Source organism: Camelus bactrianus, chromosome 21 (genome assembly GCF_048773025.1).
Source record: "Camelus bactrianus isolate YW-2024 breed Bactrian camel chromosome 21, ASM4877302v1, whole genome shotgun sequence".
NCBI classification, from domain to species: domain Eukaryota; kingdom Metazoa; phylum Chordata; class Mammalia; order Artiodactyla; family Camelidae; genus Camelus; species Camelus bactrianus.
The window spans coordinates 3,443,829-3,467,035 of NC_133559.1; the positions used below are offsets into that span (position 1 = coordinate 3,443,829).

Sequence of the window (23,207 nt, forward strand, 5' to 3'; positions counted from 1 at the left end):
TCAGGTATTTTGTAAGAGATGCCTAAATGTGGGTCTGTCTGATGTTTTCCTCGTGGTTACGTTACTGAACTCACACTTGGCTGCTGGCCACTCATGGCCAGTGACCAAGAAGCAAGTGTCAATAGAAAGGAAAGGTACTTTAATCAGAAAAGATGGCAATCTGAAGAGAAGGTGGACTTGTGTCCAGAGAGCACCTCCAAAGATTCTGCTTTAGTCCATGACAGTTTTTAAAGGGGAAGAGGGGTTGGGTGGGGAGATGAAGAATCTCAGTGAATTGTGGAGGCAGGGGTTTGGGTTCTGAGTCGTTCTCCGTTGTGTGCAGACTGGCTGACTCTTCAGACGTTATCTCGCCTGTGTGACCTGCTGCAGGGTTGTTAAGGGGGCGCTGAGGGTACAGAGCTAATCGCTCTTTAACTACTTGATTCGTCCTTCTTACTTCTTTTGATCTAGGAAAAGAATCAGCAGGTTAGACGAGGTGTGATGTGCATTTGGGAGAGCACAAGCCAGGAGTTACTTTAAACTGCTTAGTGGTCTCATTCCTATAATTAGGTTCCCTCCAGGTTAGAGGGGAACAGAAGTGGGAGAACAGGAAAGGGGCAAAAAAGCTGCTTTCAGTTCCCCACTGTTAAACGTCATTCCATTTCTACTGGATTAGGGGCAAAGGCCCATCTTCTGTAACTTCTTCATGCTGACATAGGGTGCCATATTCTCAGAGTGGAAGATACTGACATGGGTCTGTAGCATCTCTTTGCTGACAATTTTAGTTGCCCCCTTACATACACAGGCAAAGAAGACTACAATTATTTTGATGCCCAAAGAGATATAAGTTATTATGAGCGATAATGTTAATACCATTCATTTGAGGCCAGTTCTTGGAATTGTGCTAGTCATAGACTGAGTACTGTTCAAGGTGGAGCAGCTTATGTCATGGCTGCAGGCTGGTCATCACGCAGTTAGCTTTTTTCCCCTCTGGTGGTAGCTATAGTATCTGTAAAACAACTCAGGAATGTGCGTCGGACACTGACTGCGTCTCTGACTCTGTTGTCCTCATCATTAACTGCTTAGTTTTGTACTTGGCTGGGGGCGGGGGGTGGGGTGAATAGCTGCAGGGTTCTGCTCAGTTCCAGTTAGACTGGGTTATGGTTTTTGGGAGGAAGACCCCAGAGGTAAAGTGTCCTTCTCATCACCTTATATTAAGAGTACTTACTGTCAGCGTGACCTCACTCTTGATGTTAATCTTGATCACCCAGCTGAGATAATATTTGCCAGATTTCTCCACTGTGAAGCTATTTTTCCCCCTTTCCATGCTGTTTTTTGGGGGAAGGAAGTCACTCTTTGCAGCCTACACTTAAGGAGTGGGGAGTTATGCTCCAACTCCTTGAGGACAGAGTACTTATGTAAATAAATTGTTTGGAATTCTTCTGTATGGAATTCTTATTACTCAGTCACTTACTTATATCAGTATGGATTCATGGGTATTTTTTATACTTTATATTGTAATCCGATACTAAGTCATTTATACCGTTGCGCAAATTGTTGCATCCTTGGCCGCTGGGGCCACTTTCAGTTGGTCCCTGTGTCCCCCAGTTTGCTTTTTGAGCACTTCCTTACTTTCTGGCACTACAGGAAAGCTTTTTTTTTTTTTTTGTATAATATAATTGGGAAAATGATATAACCTTTTAATATAATTACAAAGGCAAGATATGATAAATTGATGAATATTAATACACATTCATCGGTAACTTGGCCTTTGTATCTTGAGTTATTTTGAGTTTACTTTCCTTTGCACATCTTACTTTTAGCTTGGTTTGGAATTTAATCAATGATATTTTTTGTAACCTTGCATATTATAAGTAGAATAAGAGAGTCCATGAATTTAGAATTACATACTTTTTATTTAAAGAGGAAACTGGTATACTTATAACTGATAGCTATGAATTATATTGTCAAAGGACTGTTAATTCAACAAATTTGTATGCTAAAAGAGGCAAACCTGTACGTTAAAAGAAGGAAATGAAAAAGAAGTGGCTTTCAATTTACTTTTTAACTAGAGTAATATGTAGATTAAAAGATACTAGATCCATTTTAGCAGAGGATAAATCACAGTAGCACAAGGATTATGGAAGGAAGAAGTCCAAGACCTAATTCTCAAAAGGCACTTCCCCAGGGAAACTCTGCCAAAGAGCGGGGGATGGTGCAAACACTTATGTGACGGAAGGCAGCTGCAGTCCTCACATTTCTGGTTCTCTTGTTTATACCAGGAAAGATAATCATTTCGAAGGGTGTTCTTTCCATTATGCAAATATATTCTTTTGTCAACAATCCCAAAATGTCTTGCACAGCAGCTCATTTATGAGTACACACCTAGCTGGCCCATCCAGGACCTTTCTTCATGGAACTCAGTGTCCCTGACAGCTAACTCTTAGTTAACTTCTCTGAGAGACAAGAACAGAGCAAAACATCTACAGATGAGAAAACAGTCAACAGCAGCGCTGGACAGAAACTGGCGGCCCTGGTTTTCATCTCATTTGCTTTGTTTTTCATAACTACAGCGTATGACATAAAAAGAACTGTTACACATGGAGTACCCCCTATGTTTAGTGATTACCAGTCCTAATTAATTACATAAATGACCTCTTCAAATACTTATTCCTTAGGCTCTCTGTGTGGGAGGGGGTGGAGGAGAGACAGTAGCAGTGGGGGAGAAAACCCAGTCACACTTATAGGCCCCACTGCAGCGGTGCACGGCTAATTGTCACAGTTCCTGGCATGAAGTCTTGCTGTGTCCTAATACGGGAACGAAGAGAGAAAAAAAGACTGGACGGCTAATTTATAATCCCCATTTTTTCAACCAGGTTGAACCTATTGGCAGCTGCTAGACTGTGAGAATGATCCATGAGCCTAGAAATTTGAAGGCAGTTAAAAAAATAAAGACATGTTGCTTAGGGGGAAAGAGAAAATGACCAGGTATTGGAGACACGAGTGAATAGCTAGTGAAACAAAATGCTTAAGTACCCATGTATCTTGTCTTAGGTCTCTCCAACTGTTATAAGACCATCATTTCTCTTACCTCTCAGGAAAAATACATTTAGTTACAATATTGAAAACAAACAAAAGAGTGAACCTCTAGTAGAAAACCAAATCCTGCCAGAAGCACAGTTACATTGATCACCCCTTTCTCATACAAATATTGGCTTCTGCTCCCCACCATAATATCTGATAAATGACAGCAAACACTAAGCACCTTCCACCTGTCAAGAAGTGTGCTAGGGACATACAAAATGACTAAAAGGGCATCTGAGCTCACCGGTCTGGGGATTACTGGGAGGAAAAAGCAATGGGGCGTGAGAGGAAGGGAGGTAAGCCAACACAAGTGAAAAGCCGTGATTTCTCTGTAGGGAAAAGAAGAAAGAGGATGAATGCTTTGGAAAGAGAAATAAAAGCAGATCTCTAGGCAACTTGGAGCTGAGCAGTGCTTAATCTCGTCGGGTTTCTAGAAGGCATCTCTAGATCCAGCTTCCAAAGAACACTGGGGCAGTGACAATGGGACAGCTAAAAATAGGCCATGATCATAGCAAAGAAAGCAACGGCCAGCACACACTTGGTCACTGTGGCCACCGACACCGTGGAGTCACCCCCCGCCACTGCCCTGGTCATCAGCGGCTTCCTGATGCGCTCCTCCGTGCTGAGGATGGCTTTCCGAGCTCCATCCCACTTCCCGGGGCCTTGGAGACGATAGTGGATTGGGGTGCAGGGTCCCCATAACAACTTCAGTGCCAGCTTGGGGTCGGTGAAGGCCAGAGACAGCAGGTTGGGCCTGACGCCCACCAGCTCAGCGAGCTCTTCCATGGTGTTCACGTAGTCCCCCTGGATGGTGTGGCGCGGGCTGCCCACATACCTGCAGCAAAGACAGAAGCTGTGGCCTCTTAACAGTTCAGACAATCAGTCAGTTAAGCAGTGCTCTCTGAGTACAGGGTGTTGGCTCCGGGTTGGGCTAGGAGCTGTAGAAAATAGAAAAGGAAGAAAAGACACTGTCTCTGTCCTTAAGGCCTTATAACCTGCTGGAGTAGATAAGATAGATACACGTGAAACGGAGGAGAATGGAAGACTTTGGGTAAAATCATGTGGTTTTAGATTGCTAAATAGTAAATGTAGAAAAGGGTAGTTAAAATAGAGCTGTAATAAGCCCTGGAAGGATGTGGAAGAAATAGACGAGCTGAGAAGAAAGCGGAAAGTATGACAAGCCTGGGACCCGCAGCGTCCGGAGCCCCGGGGGGCACGGCCTCCCTCCCGCAGAGGGCGCTGCGGAAGACAAGGACGGGTATAAGAAGGCAAGCACGGCGGACCCCACACAGAGGATTCTGATGTTACCAGAAAGAGAGAACCCACCACAAAAATTCTCGAGTTTGGGATCCTCACCTGCCTTATGCGGGCAGTGGGGGTGGGGTCCTAGGAGCAGGACTTCCCAGGGCCAGTGTTAGTTTGGAACCCTGAAGGGAGGAGGATGGAGCTGGATGGACCGACTGTCCCAAGTGCAGGCCTGACAGAGCTAAAAGGACTTGTCAGAGGGAAAATACGGGAACAATGTAATACCTGCGTGGAAGGATCGGGATTTAAAGAGCTGACTGGTGACTTTCTCGTTTTGCTTTCTACAATGAAAATAAAAGAAAGAACAGTGGGACAGAAAGGGAATAAGAGAAAAGCCAAGTCAAGCTAACTGAGATTAGATGGGTTTACTAGAGGAATCCAAAAAGAAGGATAGGAAAAAAATGATAGAAAATAAATTGGAGGTACAACTGGTGAGATGGAATTCCAGAGGAACTGACAGATGGTCAAATAGGAATTTATTGAAGTGGAACTAAAGTTTACAAGAGAAGATGGTAAGACGGAAGAATTTGAGAGCTTTCCCTTATGGATGTCATGCTGGCTCGAGGGTTTACAGCATTTGTGCTGTCGTCGTGGGTCCAGAGCCGTGGTTTCATGAAGTTTTCACAAAGAGATTCACGAGTGCCTGCCTTGTAGGGTTGTTTTGAGGATTAAATAAACTCATGCACATAAAGCACTCAGTATTTATGCAAAGTTGACCCTCAATAGAGGTTAAATTGTATCCTTGGGAAGATGACTAGACGAAAATAAGTCAAAGGAAAGAGAGGAGGCAAGTTGAAATGGGATAGTTTCGTGCCAGAAAAGCAAGGAGGGAAGCACTCCCAGAAGATGAGATGTTTAAAAGCACCAAATGCAGCAGTGAGAGGAGGGAAAATCAAGTCAGTCGTGGGTGACTTTTAAGAGAGCAGTTGCAGGAGTAAGAATAGAAGTCACAGTGGAGGGAGGAAGGGTGCTAACTTAGAGCATATAACGTAGAAGATTCATTGTAGAAGTTTGGCAGTGAAGGGAAGAGGGGAAATAGGAAACCACCTGGAGAGGGTGTCAGGGTTAAATGAAAACTTGCTCTCTCCCCCTCCCAGAAGGGAGAGGTGTGCAGGTGTAATCACCTGAAGAAAGCCACATCTCTGGGCACGGGACCATTGTGCCTCTGACTTTTCCACAGAAATTCGGGAACTTCATCAATGTCGACTTTGTCCAATAAGCCACCTAGTGAACAAGCTCAGGTTCTGAAATTCAGCTTGCTAAGTAACTGCGGCCGCTGGCTGACAGCCCCACCCTCCCAGGTCACACAGCCCACTCACACCACGAGCCACTGGGCCCTGCGCATGCCCTCACATGACAGCCAACAGAGGGGCCTCTGCAGGTTTTACATCTACCCACAGATCTGTGATTCAACCGTACTTAAGCTCTCATGAATTCACTGTCGCCGTTCCTTTCTCTGGCAGCTTTCCTAGCCCTTCAAGTAATCCTTGCAAAAACAATATACCTGGCTTTCTCTCCATGTGATTTTTCCTCATCCTTGACTTTTCTTGTAGGCGCTCAACATAAGCTTTTCTTTCTTTCTCCATCCATATTCAAACCACTTGGTGGTACTTTTCCATTCTATTGTCATTAACTATTATTTGCTTTTCCTTCCAAATATAATCTAAAACCTTAAACGAACATGAGGGAAATAAATGCAGTACAACGTTGCTCTTATTAAGAACTAAGTGGAAAGGTTGACTACATATCTTCCTGGAAGAATTTCTTACCTTTTTTCAATTTTCTCTTGAGCCTCAGCTATTTCTCTTACCATTTCACTTTGTGAAGGCAATGTCTTTAGTCCTAAAGAGAAAAATCAAAATTTTAAATGTAAAATTACCTCAGTAGGAACAATAATCCTATTAACAATTAACACATTAAATCTCTGTTTACTTGTCTGTCTTCCTTGCTTGACTCTGAGTGCCATAAAGATAGGAATTTTCTGTTTGGTCACAGTTGCATCTCCAGCACCTAGCAGAGGGCCTCGCATGCACTGATACCAGTAAATGCTGGCTGAAGAATGTTGTTGAAGAACAGGGAGGAGCTGAAGTGCAGAGATTCTCTAAGGGTCTCAAGACAAGGTTCAGAAGAGGTGAGCCTGCTTCCCTCTGCTCTTAGGCCTCAGGCAGGTTGTACTCATGTAATTCTGACTTGTCCCTGCACATTTTAATGTAAAGATAATGTTACAAGAGAAAAGAGATGTGGCTGCCATTCTGCTTGAGCAGAGGGGACTTGGGAAGCAGACAGGCAGGCAGCCTGGCCTCTGCAGCCGCCCCCAACTGTGCACCCTGAGGCAGCTCAGGATGTGGGAGAGCATTATACTGGCCCTAGAAAACTAGGTGCTTGTCAAAGGAATGCTTTCAATGAGCCCTACCTTTGCACCTTCCCATGCTTAGGATTCTAAGCACTGAATTCTTTAACTTGAGATGTCTGGTTTCCTTTAGTTAACAGTAATTTTTTGATGTTCCAACCATCTGATCTTTGCTGCAAAAACTTACATATCCTGCCTTCTACCTTGCCACTTTGGAACAATCTCTTGGTAGTGATCTGAGAGGCTGCCTCCCAGGCTCAAGTCCTCAGGAAGTCCATCAAATAAAACATAACTCTCAACTTCTAGGTTGTACATTTTATTTCAGTCAACACTGGAAATTGGGAAGGTAGCTCACAAGCTGAGATCCTCAGATAAGAAGTTTCTACTGTAGAGTTTAGAAAACCTCCGAAGGTAAACTTGCATTCATTGAATAGAGAGTTATTAGATGCGCCCCGTGTACTAGGCACCGGTCTAGCCTCAGAACACGAAGGCGAATAAACATGAATCTTTCATTTAAAGAGCTTTCACCGTACTACTAAGGGAGGGAGGAGATAAACTTAGGCCTTTTCTGCACAGAAAAGGAGTAAAGGGGAGGCATGCCAAGGAGAGAGAACAGCAAAGGCATGGGTTACACGTGTACCTTCTGTGCCGGCCGCTTAGTGGGTAAGTCATTCAGTGCATCTAGAAGATGGTAGGATTATGTGAAGACTAGTAAAAGGTAGGTCTAGAAAAGCAGCCGGAATCCAATTTGTGAAGGAACTTGAATGCCGTGCTGTGACATAATGCCTTCTTGAGAACCAGAGAATTGATAGAATTTGGGAAAGTGCTGAATGAAAGTGGAACACTTGTAAGGGCTCTTTACAGGGCAACAAAAGAAGCAAAGATAAAAGAAAACTAGATTTCAGTCAAGGCAAGCAAGTGGGCTCAGCGTGCTAGAAAAGGATAGAATATTTTCTCGACAAGAGAACAGTGATTCCGGAGAACAGAGGAAGAAGGGAAGCGGGGCTTGGCAGGGAAAGGACAGGCCAGGGAAGAGGAAAGGCTGAGTTGGGCGGGTGTGAAAGAATGGGGGAAACTAGCTGATCCTAAGAGCTTAAAATTGGCACAGTGAGGGTAGAATTCAGAGATGAGAAAGGCAAGAATGTGGTAGGCAGACAGTAGGGCTCTGAGTAGAACAAAAACCTCAGGGTTCCTGTTGGACGTTTGATAAAGTTATAGGGACTCTCCTGATGATTCCTTCCAAGTGTCAGAAGAAAGCTAGAGGAATTGGCACTAAGCTTTGTTAGCGCAGGAAGCCGGGCTTTTTTGTGCACTCCCCCTAAAATCCCCCAATCCCACAGCCATGATGCAGAATCTTCCTAACACTCATTTTTCTCTTATCCTCTCAATAGTTCACTTGGTCCTAGAAAAGAGTCTCAGTAGTTTAAAGTACACTAAAATGCTGTGGCCTATTTAAATGCAACTTTCCCCTCTTACTTAACTGACCCAATTAAAAGATCCACTTAATATGGCTGGAATTAAGCCAGTTTATCGGGTTACTTGCATTTGATTGCTGTCCAGTGCTCAAGGAGTACATGATCTACTGAACAGAATTAAAAGGAATTAAGAAATGATAGAACTTTGGGGAAATTTGTAAAGGTTTTTTTATCTATCAACTCTAACACCATTGCTTCTTTTTTTTTTTTCTTTTCTCTGCTACCATGAGGATCTTCACTAGGAAGAGGAAGCTGTAATTTGAACAAGAACTTTGAATAGTTTTAATTAAGCATTAGTAACGGTAGCAAATTTTATTATAACAAGCATAGAATCAAGGAATTTCTTTGTTAGAAGGAACCTTAAAGGTCATCTGATTTCTCCCTATTCTGAGGCTTGTATCTACTCCATACCAGCCTGGCCAAAGCTTGTTTGTTTTTAATGTTAAGCTGATACTGTGCAACCCTCAAAGTTTCACTCCTTGGTTCTGCTTCAACCCTCGGAAGTGATACTATGCAAATAAAACCCTTCTGCCATGGGACATCTCTTCAGATAACTGAAAGGAACTTTCCTATCTCACTTGAATCTTATCTCCTCCAGACTAAACCTGTCCAGCTGCTTAAATTGTACTTTCACATGGCTCATTTTCAAATCCCTTAACCATTCTTGCCCCTCTCCTTTTAATGTATTCCAGTTTCACTTTTTAAAATATCATTGGGTGTAGTCTGACCCAGCTTAGAGAGGAATGGTTGTAAATTCCAGGACATTGTAGTTTCTCAACGATGCTAGATAGAGTTAAGTCTTCTGGAAGCTACGTCATTCTGCTGGTTCATATTGAGCCTACTATCCAAAACCCCACAGTTTCTCCTCATGCTTTCCTAGCCAAAACCTTCTGAAAGAGGGAATATAACAGGGGGAAGGTGAGAATTTGAGTGGTTAAATCTACGTTCTGCACTAATCTTCAACCAGGTCTTAATTTTTGGCTGAAATCAAATCACAGCATTTCTCTGTTTGACTTTTTTCTAACTCTAATGCAAGAAGATTCAATTCTTTTGCTTCACAAATAGTATCAGTTGTCTAAAATCTGGATAAGTGGGTTCTAATCTGGAGTGCATGTTGGAATCACCTGGGGAACATTTTCACAACGATCTTATGTCTGCCCCAGCCTAGACTTATTAAATACACACCACCAGGCAAAGCATGCCTATTTGGGGAAAATTTCCCAGGAGATTTTGATATATGTCCATGGTTATAAATTACTACTTCATATTCACTCACAAATTAATTTTTGAGTACTAATTTTGTGCCAGGCACTGTTACAGTCATACATACTGTCTCGGCTATCTATAAGCAAGAACATAAACATAATTAAACATACCACTAAGTAATTAGGTAGTCAATTTGCATGGTCACTTACCTTTAAATACTTGAGTGGCCCAGCGTCCTTGGAGCTCTGAAACGGGCATAATGGCACCCAAGGGTTGGATCAAGCCTATGATTGCAAGAGTTGGCTTTTCTAGGTTAGGAGGGAAGACCTTTTTATAAAGGGATATCTTGTTTTTAACTACTTTGACAGAATCTTCCAGAAAAGGAAAGTCAAAGCTGTAGCCTGTAGCAAAGATAACAGCATCGATGTCTTCCTCCCTCGAGCCATCCTCAAATATGGCAGCTGTCTCTGTGAACTCCTTCACGTTCGTTTTCACCTTCACCATGCCAGAAATGATACGGTTTGGCAAATCATCATTTACCGTTGGATGCTGACTCAGAGCTCTGTGAGTGACGGTGAAGAAGGAGAAACAAGAGAGATCATGGGGTAGAGGGGAAGGAGGGCGGGGGGTGGAGGTGGAGAGAGAGAGATCATTACCATGTAAGTAAAATTCTGCTTTGATTGACATGGTTAAACAATATGTCAGTGGTCTCCCTTTTCGTCTCTTCATGAAATTTGGGAAAGGTCTAACGTATACCAGCTTGATACAGATAAGGATCTCAGAGTAGAAACTGGACCCTGGATGGCACTGAAAGGAAGATGTTAGAGAAGTGGGGGAAGAACGGTTTTGTATTTGCAAAATGGAGATAAAAACAGTGCCCTCCTAGCGCTGTTGTGAGGATTAAATGAGATAGTGCATGTAACTCACTCAGCGGAGGACTTCTCTTGCACTAAGTCCCCAGAAAGGCAGGCTGTCATTATTTGTGTTATGCTACTGTTGGGTCTTCAGCCTGTGCATTCACGTGCCAGTGTAATGCCTGGCTCATAAGGATGCTTGGTGTTTGCTGGATGAATGGATGGATGATGTGCTGCCATCTACTAGCATTTTGTTGTTGCTGTTGGGCATCATGTAAAAAGATGGGGACTGATAAAATGGTTAATGCCAAGGAGAATTACAGGCTGAAAATTATAGATAGTAGATCTTGGACTTCCCTGGGGGCAAAGGAGAAATCTGACTTCAGATCCCGTGTACTTGCTCAATGTTACATGCAGAGGGAGCTCCACTACCAGCCTACGTGAACAGTCCTTATTCTTTGCCTTGGCCGTTACTGCCCAGCGCCCATCCTGGGAACATACCTGTGTTTAGGCTTCAGGCCAAACATTTCATGGTCAAACCTTTGGTTCATCTGTTTTTCCAAAAATGTATTTGTTGCTGATTGACCAAAAATCTTCTGCAGAAAATGTTTAAGTCGGGAAGAGAGCACCACATCAAAGGGATAGCCGTAGTCTCCTACACGATTTAAGATCCAAGCCCCTCTCCTGGTGCTGAGGAAAACCTGGAGCACGGGGGGGGGGGGGGGAAATCGTGTGCTTTTGTCATGCTCTGGCTCATAGTTCTTTAATGGGACCCCATTTTCTTCAAGGTGAAGTTCAAACTCATTAGTCTGGCTTTTTTTTTTCCTGCCATTTTCTTCTCAAACACTTAAGCTTACAATTAAATTGACTTATTCATTGACCAAGAATATGTCTTACTCTGAACCACCACTGCATTTCTGTTTAATGTCATGACGCTTCCCTGAAAAGCTCTTATCCTCTGAACTCTCCAAAGCCTGTTCATTTTTAAAATCTAGATCAAGTCTACCTCCTTCATGAAGGCGCCACGGACCTTTCTGGCTGGTAATTTCCTCTCCGTCTTCTGAAGTCCCCTAGCAGTTACCACCTCTCCAGCTCACTTAATATCATGGGACAGTACATTTGAAAGCAACTGGAGATCATTTAATCCAAAACCTTCAGTATTTTTTTTTTGCCTTTGACATTATTTGCATTATTATACAAAAAGAAAACTTATCAATCATTTATATTGATATTTAACACTATACGCTCTTTTTCTTTTCTTTCCTTTTCTTTCCTTTCCTTTCCTTTTCTTTATTTCTGTCTCTCCAAATGTGCTTTCTCCAAGGGCGGAGGTATAGCACATCTTTTAGTCTCCCCAGCACATCATCATCATCATCATCACTTCCATTTATTAAGAATTATAACCTGCCACGGTACGAGGTCCTTTTTCTATATTTTTATTTAATCAATACGACCACCTGTTGAGGAAGTTATCGTTGTGCCCACTTTATGGATGAGGGGCGCGGAGAGTATGAATGACTTGCCTGAGAGCACACAGGCACTAACTGGTAGAGCTGAATTTCCAGCCTAGGTCTGATTAGCTCCACAGTCTGTACTTGAGAAACGTTTCGTCACTGATTTAGTGGAAGAACTGAAGATTGCCAGTAGGACGACAGGGAGCTGCTCCTCCGCTGGCTGAAGTCCACGTTCAGAGCCGATCAAAGTTTAATATTCAATTCCCTGGCAAAAGCATCACTTCAGCTGCATTATAAAACTCTCTGGAGATGGTTCTTGGAGTTGCAAGGTACATGAGCACGTTGCTCTGTGGGCTTTAGTCTAAGCGCTTACAGTAGAAGGTGACCTGTCCGCGCAGGATGGTCACGTGCTTCGTCCGTGCCTCTCACTGGCGGCGACCTTAAGCGCTGACTCCTGCATGTCACAGCTGAAACAGCATGCATGGTTCTAGGAACCAGATGGCCTTTGGGCGTAGTCTGCACAGCTTCCGTTATGTACGTGTGTGAATATTATAGATGCGCAGAGCCTCAGTTTGAAAGTTCTCCGTGGATAGAGTCGTGGCAGTAAAACACAGCACAAGGCTTCCTCAGACACAGCCGCTTCCTCTCCTCCACCCTTTCTCACCGCTTTGTTCCCTGGCAGTCTCCAACTCCTCAGTGCTTGTAAGGCCCAGCTCCTCTGTAACTGACCATTTAACAAGCCACTGATATTAAAGAAGGCTCAGGCCTTGGTTTCCACCACATACCTTGTACATTCTTTTATCATAACACCCACACACACTTTGACCCTTTCTTCTTTATATACTTATTTCCTAATATATGCTTGTTGAATTAATTCACAGAGTAACATATTAAATCAGTTTTGTGGTGATAGATGTGGATAGTACTGCGAAGATGTGGTTTTGAATGGGTTTCTTGGCTAAGGTCATGTAACAAAGTTGTGGCAATAAACTTCTATTTTTTTAAGATAATTTAAAATATATTTGTGGAGGAGCGCAACTTAAAGTCACTGAAGAACAACCAGGCATTTACATATTGCCACAAAGTTATGATTCAATAAAGACATGAATAGCAAAATATATCAATGATCCCTTTTCTAGGAATTTATAATGAAGATACTTTCTTCTCAGTTCAAAATCTAAGATATTAAAAACAAAACAAACAAACAAAAAACCTCAAGGACATAAAGACTGCTCTAGAGTGAATGTCACTCCGTGTCACCTAATTGTACACAGAGGCTGAGGAGAGGTGACTGTGTGTGCTGTGGTGTGAACGCTTTTCACACTGACTCGTGTGTTGTCTTTGGAAAGATTGCATTGCCTCTTTTTTCCATCTGGGGAGTGGTAAGGAGTGAAGAGGAAAAGCCCCCCCACCAGCCTATGTGTGAAAAGCTGTCGATGACACAGTAGGCTTTCCTTCACAGCAGAGCATCGATGTTAGTTCTGCTGGCCAGCAGATGGTCCACGCTCCGAATGCTGCCTTCCAACAAGTTCTCTCAGCAATCGCCTGGTCTTCTTCAAAGCCAGAGGCACACTCTGAAGAGACAGCTGAGTGAGATTATGAGCACAGCCTGTGATCACGACCAAATCCTTGGTGTGAGGCCAGATGAATGATGGGACTCTAACTGGTAACCTTAGCTCCATGGCATCATCAGTTACAATGTTGCCAACTGAGGCAGTGAAACCAAGCCCTACTTTTGCCATTGGCACTGATGGGCTATGTGAAGGCATCCATACACTCTGTTGGGTCTACCTGCAGCTTCCTTGGTGAAGCAAAGTAAATAATTTACTAATTCAAACCTGCTTAGCCGTGTGGCTGAGTTCCACAGCCAGATCCCCTCCAGAATTCCCAATGCCAATTACAATGACTCTCTTGTCGGCGAAACTCTCTGGATTCTTATAGTCTCGGCTGTGAAAGTATTGTCCTTTGAACTTTTCAATTCCTGCAGGAGAAGGGAAAGTGCTTATTGGGCGATGGTTCACCTGACATCACTTGTTAAATCCTTCCTTGTTTTGCAGTGTGCGGAGTTTATGCACATGTTCTCCGTATGTTCCCCCTTTATTCAGCTGCGCTCACTCTTGCCTTTCTGGTTATTTTTGCCTGCTTTCTTTTCCCACAGCCTCAGACTAGAACCTTGTGATTTCCTTATCATAAGCTGTCTGCTTAAATCAGGATCTGTTTGTATTTTGGACGTGTGAACTCATAAGTCCAAACTGCTTCAGAAGACCTCCATTCTCTTCTGTCTCTTCATCGTCTTTATTTTTTCACGTTGAAGTGGAGTTGACTGATCATATTAGTTTCAAATGTACGACATCTGAAGTGACTTGGTAGGGAGGACGTAATTAGGTTTATTTATTTACTTATTTTATGGAGGTACTGGGGACTGAACCCAGGGCTTCATGCACGCTAAGCACATGCTCTACCACTGAGCTATACCTTGCCCATTTTCATAGACTATGCAACAAAGTTATTACAACATTTTGACTACATTCCTTGGGCCGTACATTACATCCCTGTGACAGATTTATTTCATAGCTGGTAGTTTGTACCTCTTAATCCCTTTCACCTACTTTGCCCACCCCCCACCCCTCTCTTGCATCGTCTGTAAATCCCTACTTCCATTTTAGTTGGAGCATATATGTTTTTCTATGATCTAGAGTATAGAGTGCTTTTTTCCCTCAAAATGAAAATCCAGGCCAAAGACTATAATTAAACTTTCTTTAAGCTTTATTTTCTTCTATAGAAACCTAATAGTTCTGTTTGTTTCCTCAGTTGCTAAAAAAGCCCTCATTCAACCTAATGCAGCAACTCCACATTCCTTCTTTTGATTCTTAGAAAAACCAAGGTCATGGTGAGACTAAATACAGAGCCTTCTAATTTTCCTCTAGTCCCCCAAATTACCGTCATCTCTGCTCCCAGACAGCAGTCATACAAGGTCCCCAGCATCGTTCAGGGGAGTGTGCAGAGTTGGGATAGAAGCCTTGTTTAATCCCAAGGCAGGAACCACACGGACCGCGGTCCTCCCACTCCTCAGGGAACCACTCGGACTGCGGTCCTCCCACTCCTCAGGGAACCACTCGGACCGCGGTCCTCCCACTCCTCGGAACCACTCGGACCGCGGTTCTCCCACTCCTCGGAACCACTCGGACTGCGGTCCCCCCACTCCTCAGGGAACCACTCGGACTGCGGTCCTCCCACTCCTCAGGGAACCACTCGGACTGCGGTCCTCCCACTCCTCAGGGATCAGGTCACGGGCAGGGATCGGGGCCTTCCTTCCTGGTAGGCTACTCACCAGGGAAGCTTTCCAAGGGTAAGTGAGCATCGGTGTGATGGCCAGTGCAAACCATGACCGCATCGAAGATGTTTGTCTCCGTTTGCCCCTCAGACTCCGTGACCACCTTCCATTGGCCTGAAGTGGAGAAATCAGGCTGCCTCTTCACACTGCACACAGTGGTCTAAGGAAAAAAGGGACAGCCATGGGGGACTGCAGCCACAGCCCGTGCAGCAGATGTCTTCCCTGACACGACTCTCCTTGCGGAGCGTCACCCAGAGGACGGACGCCGCGTCGCAGGGCTCTCACAAGGATGCTTGACTTTTGCACTCCACAGATAAGAACTTTTTTGATCGGGGCTGTGGTCAGAGTGAGAAAACTTTCATGAGGCAAGCTAAATATAGCAGACTTGGTGGGCTGAAGTGGCACTCTCCTCTGCTTCTAGAGCGCAAATGACCAGTTCTCTTGGCCCATACCCCAAGGCAACACGATACTTGAACAAAGTTTGGGCTTTTCTAGTGCCTCTAAGACACTCCACGCACTACATGCTTATTCCTCTCCAGACCCCCAGACACCCTGAGACTCTCTGATGTCTTCTTGCCCCCCGCTCCTGCGCTCACTGCTCAGCCTTAAACACGTGATGGAGCCACAGGGCTCCGTTTCCCAGTAGAGGAGAAAAGCATCTCAGTGGCTCCCATTTTATGTAAATGAGCCCCTTTGACACCTATAAATGTCCATTTGACAAGTGACTATAAAGAAAGAAGGCATGAGATGGGATAGTCAGTGGTACAATTTTTAGCTTTTAAAAGTAATAGTAAATATGGGTTACTCTACAGCCTGAGGAAACATTAATAATGTGTCCCTGTGTGCCTCTAGGGTTTACGACCACACTGTCTTGGTAGACCAAGCCATCCTGGACTGCTCATAGTTCCTCTCCGTCAGGATCTCGGCTGGTGCTTCTGCCTGGGTCACGCTTTTACACCTTCTTCATTTAGAGATGCTCAACCTTCAACGTTTAATTCGGTTTTCCCTCCTCTAAGCAAACGTCCCTAGTGCCTGATGCCTCGTGCCTGGGTGGGCTAGCACCCCTCTTCTGAGCCGCAGTGTGTACAGCGCTATGATATTTCTCACCCTGTAACTATTTTTATTGATTATGTTTACAGTGGAAATTTGCTTCATTTTTCTATCTCCTTAACTAGACTGTGAAATCACAGATTTTTTTTTTTTTTTGTCTTTGTCTCTTCACCACTTGGTATGGTAACAAGTCTGTTCAGTAAGCGTTTAAACAAGTAAGAGAAGCACCGCTGGGCTGTACGTGACAGACTCTGGGAGCCGTCACTGGATATTGCCGTTTTATTTCTGTTGTTAAGTAGAAAAAGGCATGATTTAGTAGAATGATCAGAAGGTAGAAGAAGATTTGGGCTTTTTGCCAGCTGTCAGAAATATATATTCTTTTATGGTCGTGGTTTAAAATGATAGAAATATCACGAAAGACTTTACAGCAGGAAAGAACCACTGAAGTGATCCACGATAATCATCTTGTTTTACAAACCAGAAAATTAAGACACAGCAAAGCTGAGGAGCTTGGTTGTCTGCAGTCACAAGTTGACTAGTGGTAGAGCAAAGACTAGAGACTAGAACTCAAGTGTTTGTTCCCCAATTCAGCGTTCTTCTCTCTACACCAGAGTTATCTTCTTTGCTTCCTCAATAACTTTTCAGTAACTGCTTCACGGGATCATTGTGATCACATAAAATAATGCACTGAAAAGTGCTTCAGGAAGCATGAACGGGCTCAGCGGTAGCAGACAAGTTGTGGAACTAGAAGGTTTTAAAGCTCCCATCGCTGTCAGTTCCCCCCATTTGTTTTATTGCAATCAAATGACATAGAGTGAAGGCCATGAGATGAAGGTAGCTTCCTGGATCTGCAGCCAGAATATATAGAAGAGAGACCTTTCCATGAAGATTTTTCCTTCACAGAGAAGACATGGCGTGGAGCCTGTCCGGGTGGGACAGACACATGTGCATGCCAGCCTACCTGCAAGCACTGGCAAATGAAGCCACATCATTCACTTACTTGACAAACAACTTCAAACACAAAGATAACCACAAAATCCCCTACCTTGAACCGAATGTACTTTAGAAGGTCGAATTCTTTGGCATACATCCTGAAGTACGCCAGGACTTGGGAGTTGTGCATGAAGTTAGGGTAGCTGTCTGGGATGGGGTAGTCACTGAAGCACATCATCTCCTTAGAAGTGTTAATGATCACAGACTTGTAAATGCTGGCCCTTCCTTCTTCTGGGTTTTCCTGCGGTAAATAGAAAGCTTGCATAGCCATTTGAGAATTAAGGTCACGGTTTATAAACAGCCCATAAACATTTGAACAAGTTTCCTGAAAGAAATACCAATTTTAAAAAAGTGACACACACACACAAACACACACCCCTTCACATCTCCCAGTATCTGCGCCCTCGCGTGGTCTCTTCCCCTTAAATCTGAGTTGTCTTTATGGCTTGCTTCTGACCAACAGCACGCAGCTGGGATGGTACTGAAGGGCTTCCAAGACTGGGACATCCTCTCTCACCACTTCCACCCAGGACTACTAGAAATCCTAGCTAGTGTAATAAGATAATAAATGGAAATAAAAGTACCCGGACTGGGAAGGAATAAATAAAAGTATTTTTATTCACAGATGATATGACTGTCTGTGTAGAAAATCCCAAAGAATTAAAAAAAAAAAATCTGGAACTAATAAGCAATTATAGCAGGGTTGCAGGACACAAGGTTAGTATACAAAAGTCAGTTACTTTCCAATATACCAGAAGTGAAAAATTGGATTCTGAAATTAAAAAAAAAAAGCCCCATTTATAATCATCCCCCCAAATTAAATGGTTAGGTAAAAACCTAACAAAGTATGTAGGAGACTTACATGGAGACACTATAAAACACAGATAAAGAAAATCAAAGATCTAAACAAAGGGAAGGGTATTCTGTGCTCATAGATTGAAAGACTCAATAGCGTTAAGATGTCAGTTTTCCCAACTTGATCTATAGATTCGATGCAACCCCAATCAACATCCCAGCTAGCTATTTTGTGGACAAACTGATTCTAAAATTTATGTGGAAAGACGAAAGACCTAGAATAGCCAACTTTGTCCTTAAGTGTCGACTGTGCGTAGTAACTTTCTTCCAAAGAGTACAGTATGACAGGGGAGGAAAAAAAGAGTAACTTTACAGTGGCAACCCTGACAAACACCGTCTTCAGCCAAGTCATCAAGGTTAACATCATTGTGATAAGCTTTAACACTGATATAATGTGACAAGAATGGCACTTTATCGCTAAGGTCTTCTTCCCCCAAATTCATCACCCCAGTCTAACCATGATTTAAAAAACAAAATCAGACAAATCCCCACTGAAGGACATTCTATAAAATACCTAACCAGTAATCCTCAATACTGTCAAGGCCATCAAAAACAAGGGAAGTCTGAGAAATTGTCACAGCCAAGAGGAGCCTAAGGAGACAAGACAACTAAATGCAATGTGGGGTCCTGGATGGGAACACCTGGAACAGGTCAAGGCCATTAGGGAAAAAACAGTAAATCTGAATGAAGTGTGGACTTCAGTTAATAACGAAGGAGTGTAAACAAAACTAACACACTGACTTCCCTGATGCTAAAACTACCTGCGGACTGATTGTTTACTGAGAATGACTTTAACCCCGAGGCTGTGCTCCAGCACAGAGATAATAGGCCGATAATCTCAGAAGAGTGTACAGACCTCCAAGTTCCTGCTGAAGATTCACTGAGGTGAAGAGGAATGTAGCCCCTGTAAAACACCCTGATTCTTATCACTTTTCTAGGAAACCTCAAGACCCCAACCCCACGACGGGCTCGCGGTCTCTAAGGCGCCGGCCTGCTGGGTCCCCCTTTACCTGGCAAAGCAATAAAGCTGTTCTTTTCTCTCCTCCCAGAACTCTTCCTCCAACTCTCAGTCCGGCGATCAGGGTACAGAGGCTGGCTTTTCGGCAACAATAATAATGTATCAATATTGGCTCATTAATTATGACGAATGTATTATAGTGATGTAAGTTGTGAATAATAGAGCACACTGGGCGTGGATTATGCGGGAACTCTACTGTCTTCCTAATAATTCTGTAAATCTAATGCTGTTCTTCAATTAAAAGGTTATTTAAACATGTTGTTTAGAGGGAGGGTATAGTTCAAATGGTAGAGCACATGCTTAGCACACACAAGGTCCTGGGTTCAATCCCCAGTACCTCCTCTGAAAAATAAATAAACCTAATTATCTCCCCCCACAAAAAAGTAAAGTAAAAAAAATAAAAATCAATAGTATCCGTTGTATTAAAAAAAGGAAAAAAGGATATATATACACACATGTGTATATGTATATATATATAAATAATAAAATGTTTGTACATGGCTTTTTTTTTAATTAAAATAAATGAACGAGTGGCAGGGTCATTTTGAAATTAAGCTGTTTGTGGGGGCAGGGGTCGACACACTCCTAACTTCTAAATTTGACTTTATTTGTTCAGCAGACATCTCCAAAGTACCTCTGTAATAATAATAATAAAAAAAACCAACTATATTAAATGCTAAAAAAATACAACTCTGTCCCTGGTTTTTCAGGGTTCAAAGTGTAGACAAGGAGTAGAGCCACGCTTTCCGCGGCAGGTCTGCTGGGTCCACTGAGCTAAATGAATCACAGATCTTACCCCTCTGACAATACTCATATATTTGTATTCTTTTCCAAGTAACGAACACAACAAAGTGTTATCACGGGTCAGCAAGATCCTTCAAGCCCTTCTAAACACCTGATTGGATCAGAGATAGGGTTTATCACGGTCAACCCACTGCTGTATGAAAGAGAGCGAGAGCGAGAGCCGGGCAGCACTGGGTAAGTGGGTGGGAAAAGAAGCTTCTGCTCCTGCATTTGAATACTTCCTATCGTCAGTGAAGAAATCTGCCCTCTACAGACGTGCCTTGGCTGTATTTCCTGCTTAAACACGCGACTCTCGCATTAGAGTAGGAAGTTCATATAATAAAAGAGGGGACCTAGGGTGGTGTAATTGGAGCTGAAGAGGTTGCAGCCGTGGTGAGGGCAGAAGGAAGGAGAAGCATGACTCCCCTTCAGTGGGAGCAGTGAGGACAGTGTGGGTCTTCTGTTCCTTGACAGACTCTCAGCACCCCACGGGACAGAAGCTGTCTTAGGATGGTTGTTCTCAACGTTGTCTGCACAATGGAATCAATGGGGAACTCTAGAAAATACTAATGCTTGCTCTCTGCTCCCAGAGACCTTGTTTTAATTGCTCCTTATCTAATGGTAGACAAGGTTGGGATCTGCTGGTAAGAGGTAGTGTGCTGGCCCCAGAAAGCTCAGGGCACCAGAGTTTATCCCGTCCACTCAAAGTCCTTTCTCCACACATCCTTAGCTAAACTGCAGAATGACTGAGGGCGGTGGCTGGAGGTTATATAATATCTAATAGTCTGAGGTCCAGAAATGTGTGTTCAATAAAATATTATTGGTTTTGTTTCAAAGATGCAGTGTCATCCTCATTTATCACCTGGGACAGCTGGGGTAAAAGCTAAAGGGCAAGGGTTTCCATGTGCACATCCTGTTACAAATAACTAGTGCACAGCTTTATTGGCGTCCCAGGCCAGTAAAGCCAGAATCAGGATGGACTGATACCAGCGTCTGTTAAAGTTCCTCAGATGATTCTTCAGGGGTGCAGCCAAAGCTGACAGCCATGGCTCTACAGTTACCCTCTTTTAAGTGTTTTTGCATCCATTCAGTTGTTTTGTTTTTGGGTGGGGGGGATTAATATATATAAGAATTTTTAAAAAACCTCTTCATTTAAGGGTGATTATTAGTTAATTTTATATTTTAAATGAACACTTACCCAACATGCCTCATTTTACATTATATTGTATCCTTACGGTATCTTTGTATCACATACACACTGGAGAACTTTACTACTTGAAGTGCAGTTATCAGGTCAGTATTGGCATCACCTGGGGCTTATTAGAACTGTAGGCTCTTGGCACCACCCCAGACTTTTGAATTTTGATCTTTTGCGGGGTTAGCAATATTTGTTACCATAGTCTGGTGATGCCTGGCAGCAGCAGCTCCCAGTCAGCCACACCACCAGGAGGGTAAACAACCCATACACTCACAACCACTCTGTACCCAGACATTCTGTTCTTCACTTTCAGTACAGTATTCAATAAATTACATGAGATAGTCAACACTTTATTATAAACTAGGCTTTGTGTGAGATGATTTTGCCTGACTGTAGACTAATTAAGTGTTTTGAGCACGTTTAAGGTAGGTGAGGCTTCGCTATAGCGTTAGGTAGGTTAGGTGTATTAAGTGCATTTTCACCTTAGAATATTTTAAGTTTATGATAGGCTTACCAAAATGTAAATTGAGGAAGCTCTGTAAATGAAGGTGATCTCTGTGCCATTTTCACAGGCATCAATAAAGGGAAAAAACAAGTGATACCTGTGTTTCATTTTGCTGCCAGCCTAGGGAAAGAGGAACCTGCATGGTGTTGCAAGGTATTGGCTGCTGCTGTCAGCAGACTGAAATCTAAGAGGTTTAATCACAGTCAAGCCCATCATATTTCCTGACACGAGATAGAATATCTCATGCACCTAGTTACATCGAGGGTTCCAAATATTAAGGAACCAGGAGATTTACCTGGAACCTCCAGAGCCCTCCGATGTCATCCGACCTTTCAAAGCAGACGGGCTCCAAGCCTTCTTCCAGGCAGCACTTGATGGACGTGAGTCCGCTCGCACCTGACCCAATCACCGCAACTCTTTTGTTGGTCATGGTCTCCGGAGATCTTCACCCGACTGTGTCAGTGTAACCCGTCCTAAAGAAGAGGTGACAAAAGACAGAGAACACATATCATTTAACACCTTTCAGGGAAGACCTTGGCCATGGCATCCAAATTCCAGTGTCAGATTCCAGTGTCCTCTTGGCTACGGGGAATGACTACACCTTGGATGGGGGAACCCCACGCCTGCAAGACCCAGAGCTGAGAGGTCTGCTGGGGTGCCGGACCTTACCGCCTTCCCGGCGACACCTGCAGATCCTTCAGCTGCGATCTGGAGGCCACGCAGCACCTTAGGCCCTCTTCGGTGAAATATAAAGCCACAAAGTGCAAACAACAGCAACAGCCAATTGGGCTGGGCTGCTCGGCTCCGCCCCCTTTCAGCCAGCGCCCCGCCCACTGGGCGGCTCCCGCTCCCCGCACAGTAGGAATAAAACGTGGGCGGAAGCCTGCTTCCGGCAAAAAACTTAACTTTTTTCCGCTGCAGTTCTCCGAACTCGAAACTGTTTTTCTCCGGAGAGCAAACCCGTCACTCCGTCGCCAGCCCCTCCCATCCACTTAAAACTTCCTGGTGTGTTTTTGCCTTAAAGTGACAAACTCCTGCCGACGAAGGGGCACTGTCAATAACCCCAAAGCAAGTCTTGCTCCAAAAGCTTAAAGTGGAGTACACTTACCTTTTAAGAGCTCTGTTAAAACAGATCCTGGCCCCCTCATCCACCTCTCGACCCCCATCCCCGCCTCAGAAATCAGATCTTTGGTTCTGTGCTACTGGTAGAAATTTACTTTAAAATACCGGTGCCCTGAGCTGGGTGCTGGGGGATAGTGAGGAATGGATTAAATTTCCTACTCAGAGGAGGTTATAGTTCAGTGAAGACCAAACACAAACTGATAATTTCAATGAAATAAAAATACTTTTAGAAAGTGCTTTCTCTCACAGTTACGTGTGTAATCAGGAGCAAAAAATATCCACTTTTAAAATGTAACAATTTTTTTCAAATATCCTGCAGAAAAGACCGATATAATGGATATAGGATTTCACATACTGGGTCAGACGCAGGGCGCGTCCAACCCAGAAGTGCATTTTGACAGAAACAAGGGGTTCTTTAAGAGGTAGGTTGTGACATGTCATGCATCTTCTGCCACCTCCTACTGGAACTCCTCAGGCAACTTCGCTGAAGGTGACCTGATGCCAAGAATACCAGCCGTGGGTTTTGACTGACTTACCTCTCCCGAAAAGTATCTCCCCACCCCTCAGGCCAATGGTTACTTCTCAAGAGTTTATCTTGTATGGTGCAAGACTTCATTGGAATAGACACAGTCTTCTCAGCAA

General features: G+C 43.7%; 1 protein-coding gene across 3 annotated transcripts; it reads right to left on the reverse strand.

The window, feature by feature from the left end:
* Window positions 1-1,875: 1,875 nt before the first annotated feature.
* FMO5 (flavin containing dimethylaniline monoxygenase 5) lies at window positions 1,876-22,373 on the reverse strand. 3 transcript variants are annotated; one of them, XM_074349325.1, is made up of 9 exons: window positions 22,350-22,373; window positions 21,739-21,916; window positions 17,137-17,325; window positions 15,039-15,201; window positions 13,546-13,688; window positions 10,755-10,954; window positions 9,609-9,961; window positions 6,138-6,210; window positions 1,876-3,898 (listed from the first exon to the last, which is right to left on the reverse strand). In XM_074349325.1, the coding sequence occupies exons 2-9, from the start codon at window positions 21,871-21,873 to the stop codon at window positions 3,553-3,555; spliced, it is 1,602 nt and encodes a 533-aa protein (XP_074205426.1). In that variant the 5' UTR covers window positions 21,874-21,916; window positions 22,350-22,373; the 3' UTR covers window positions 1,876-3,552. The 3 variants fall into 3 exon arrangements, with proteins under 3 accessions (XP_074205426.1, XP_045361174.2, XP_074205427.1); XM_045505218.2 differs by lacking the exon at window positions 22,350-22,373 and adding an exon at window positions 22,113-22,270; XM_074349326.1 differs by lacking the exon at window positions 22,350-22,373 and adding an exon at window positions 18,950-19,035 and having other exon boundaries at window positions 21,739-21,858.
* Window positions 22,374-23,207: the final 834 nt, after the last annotated feature.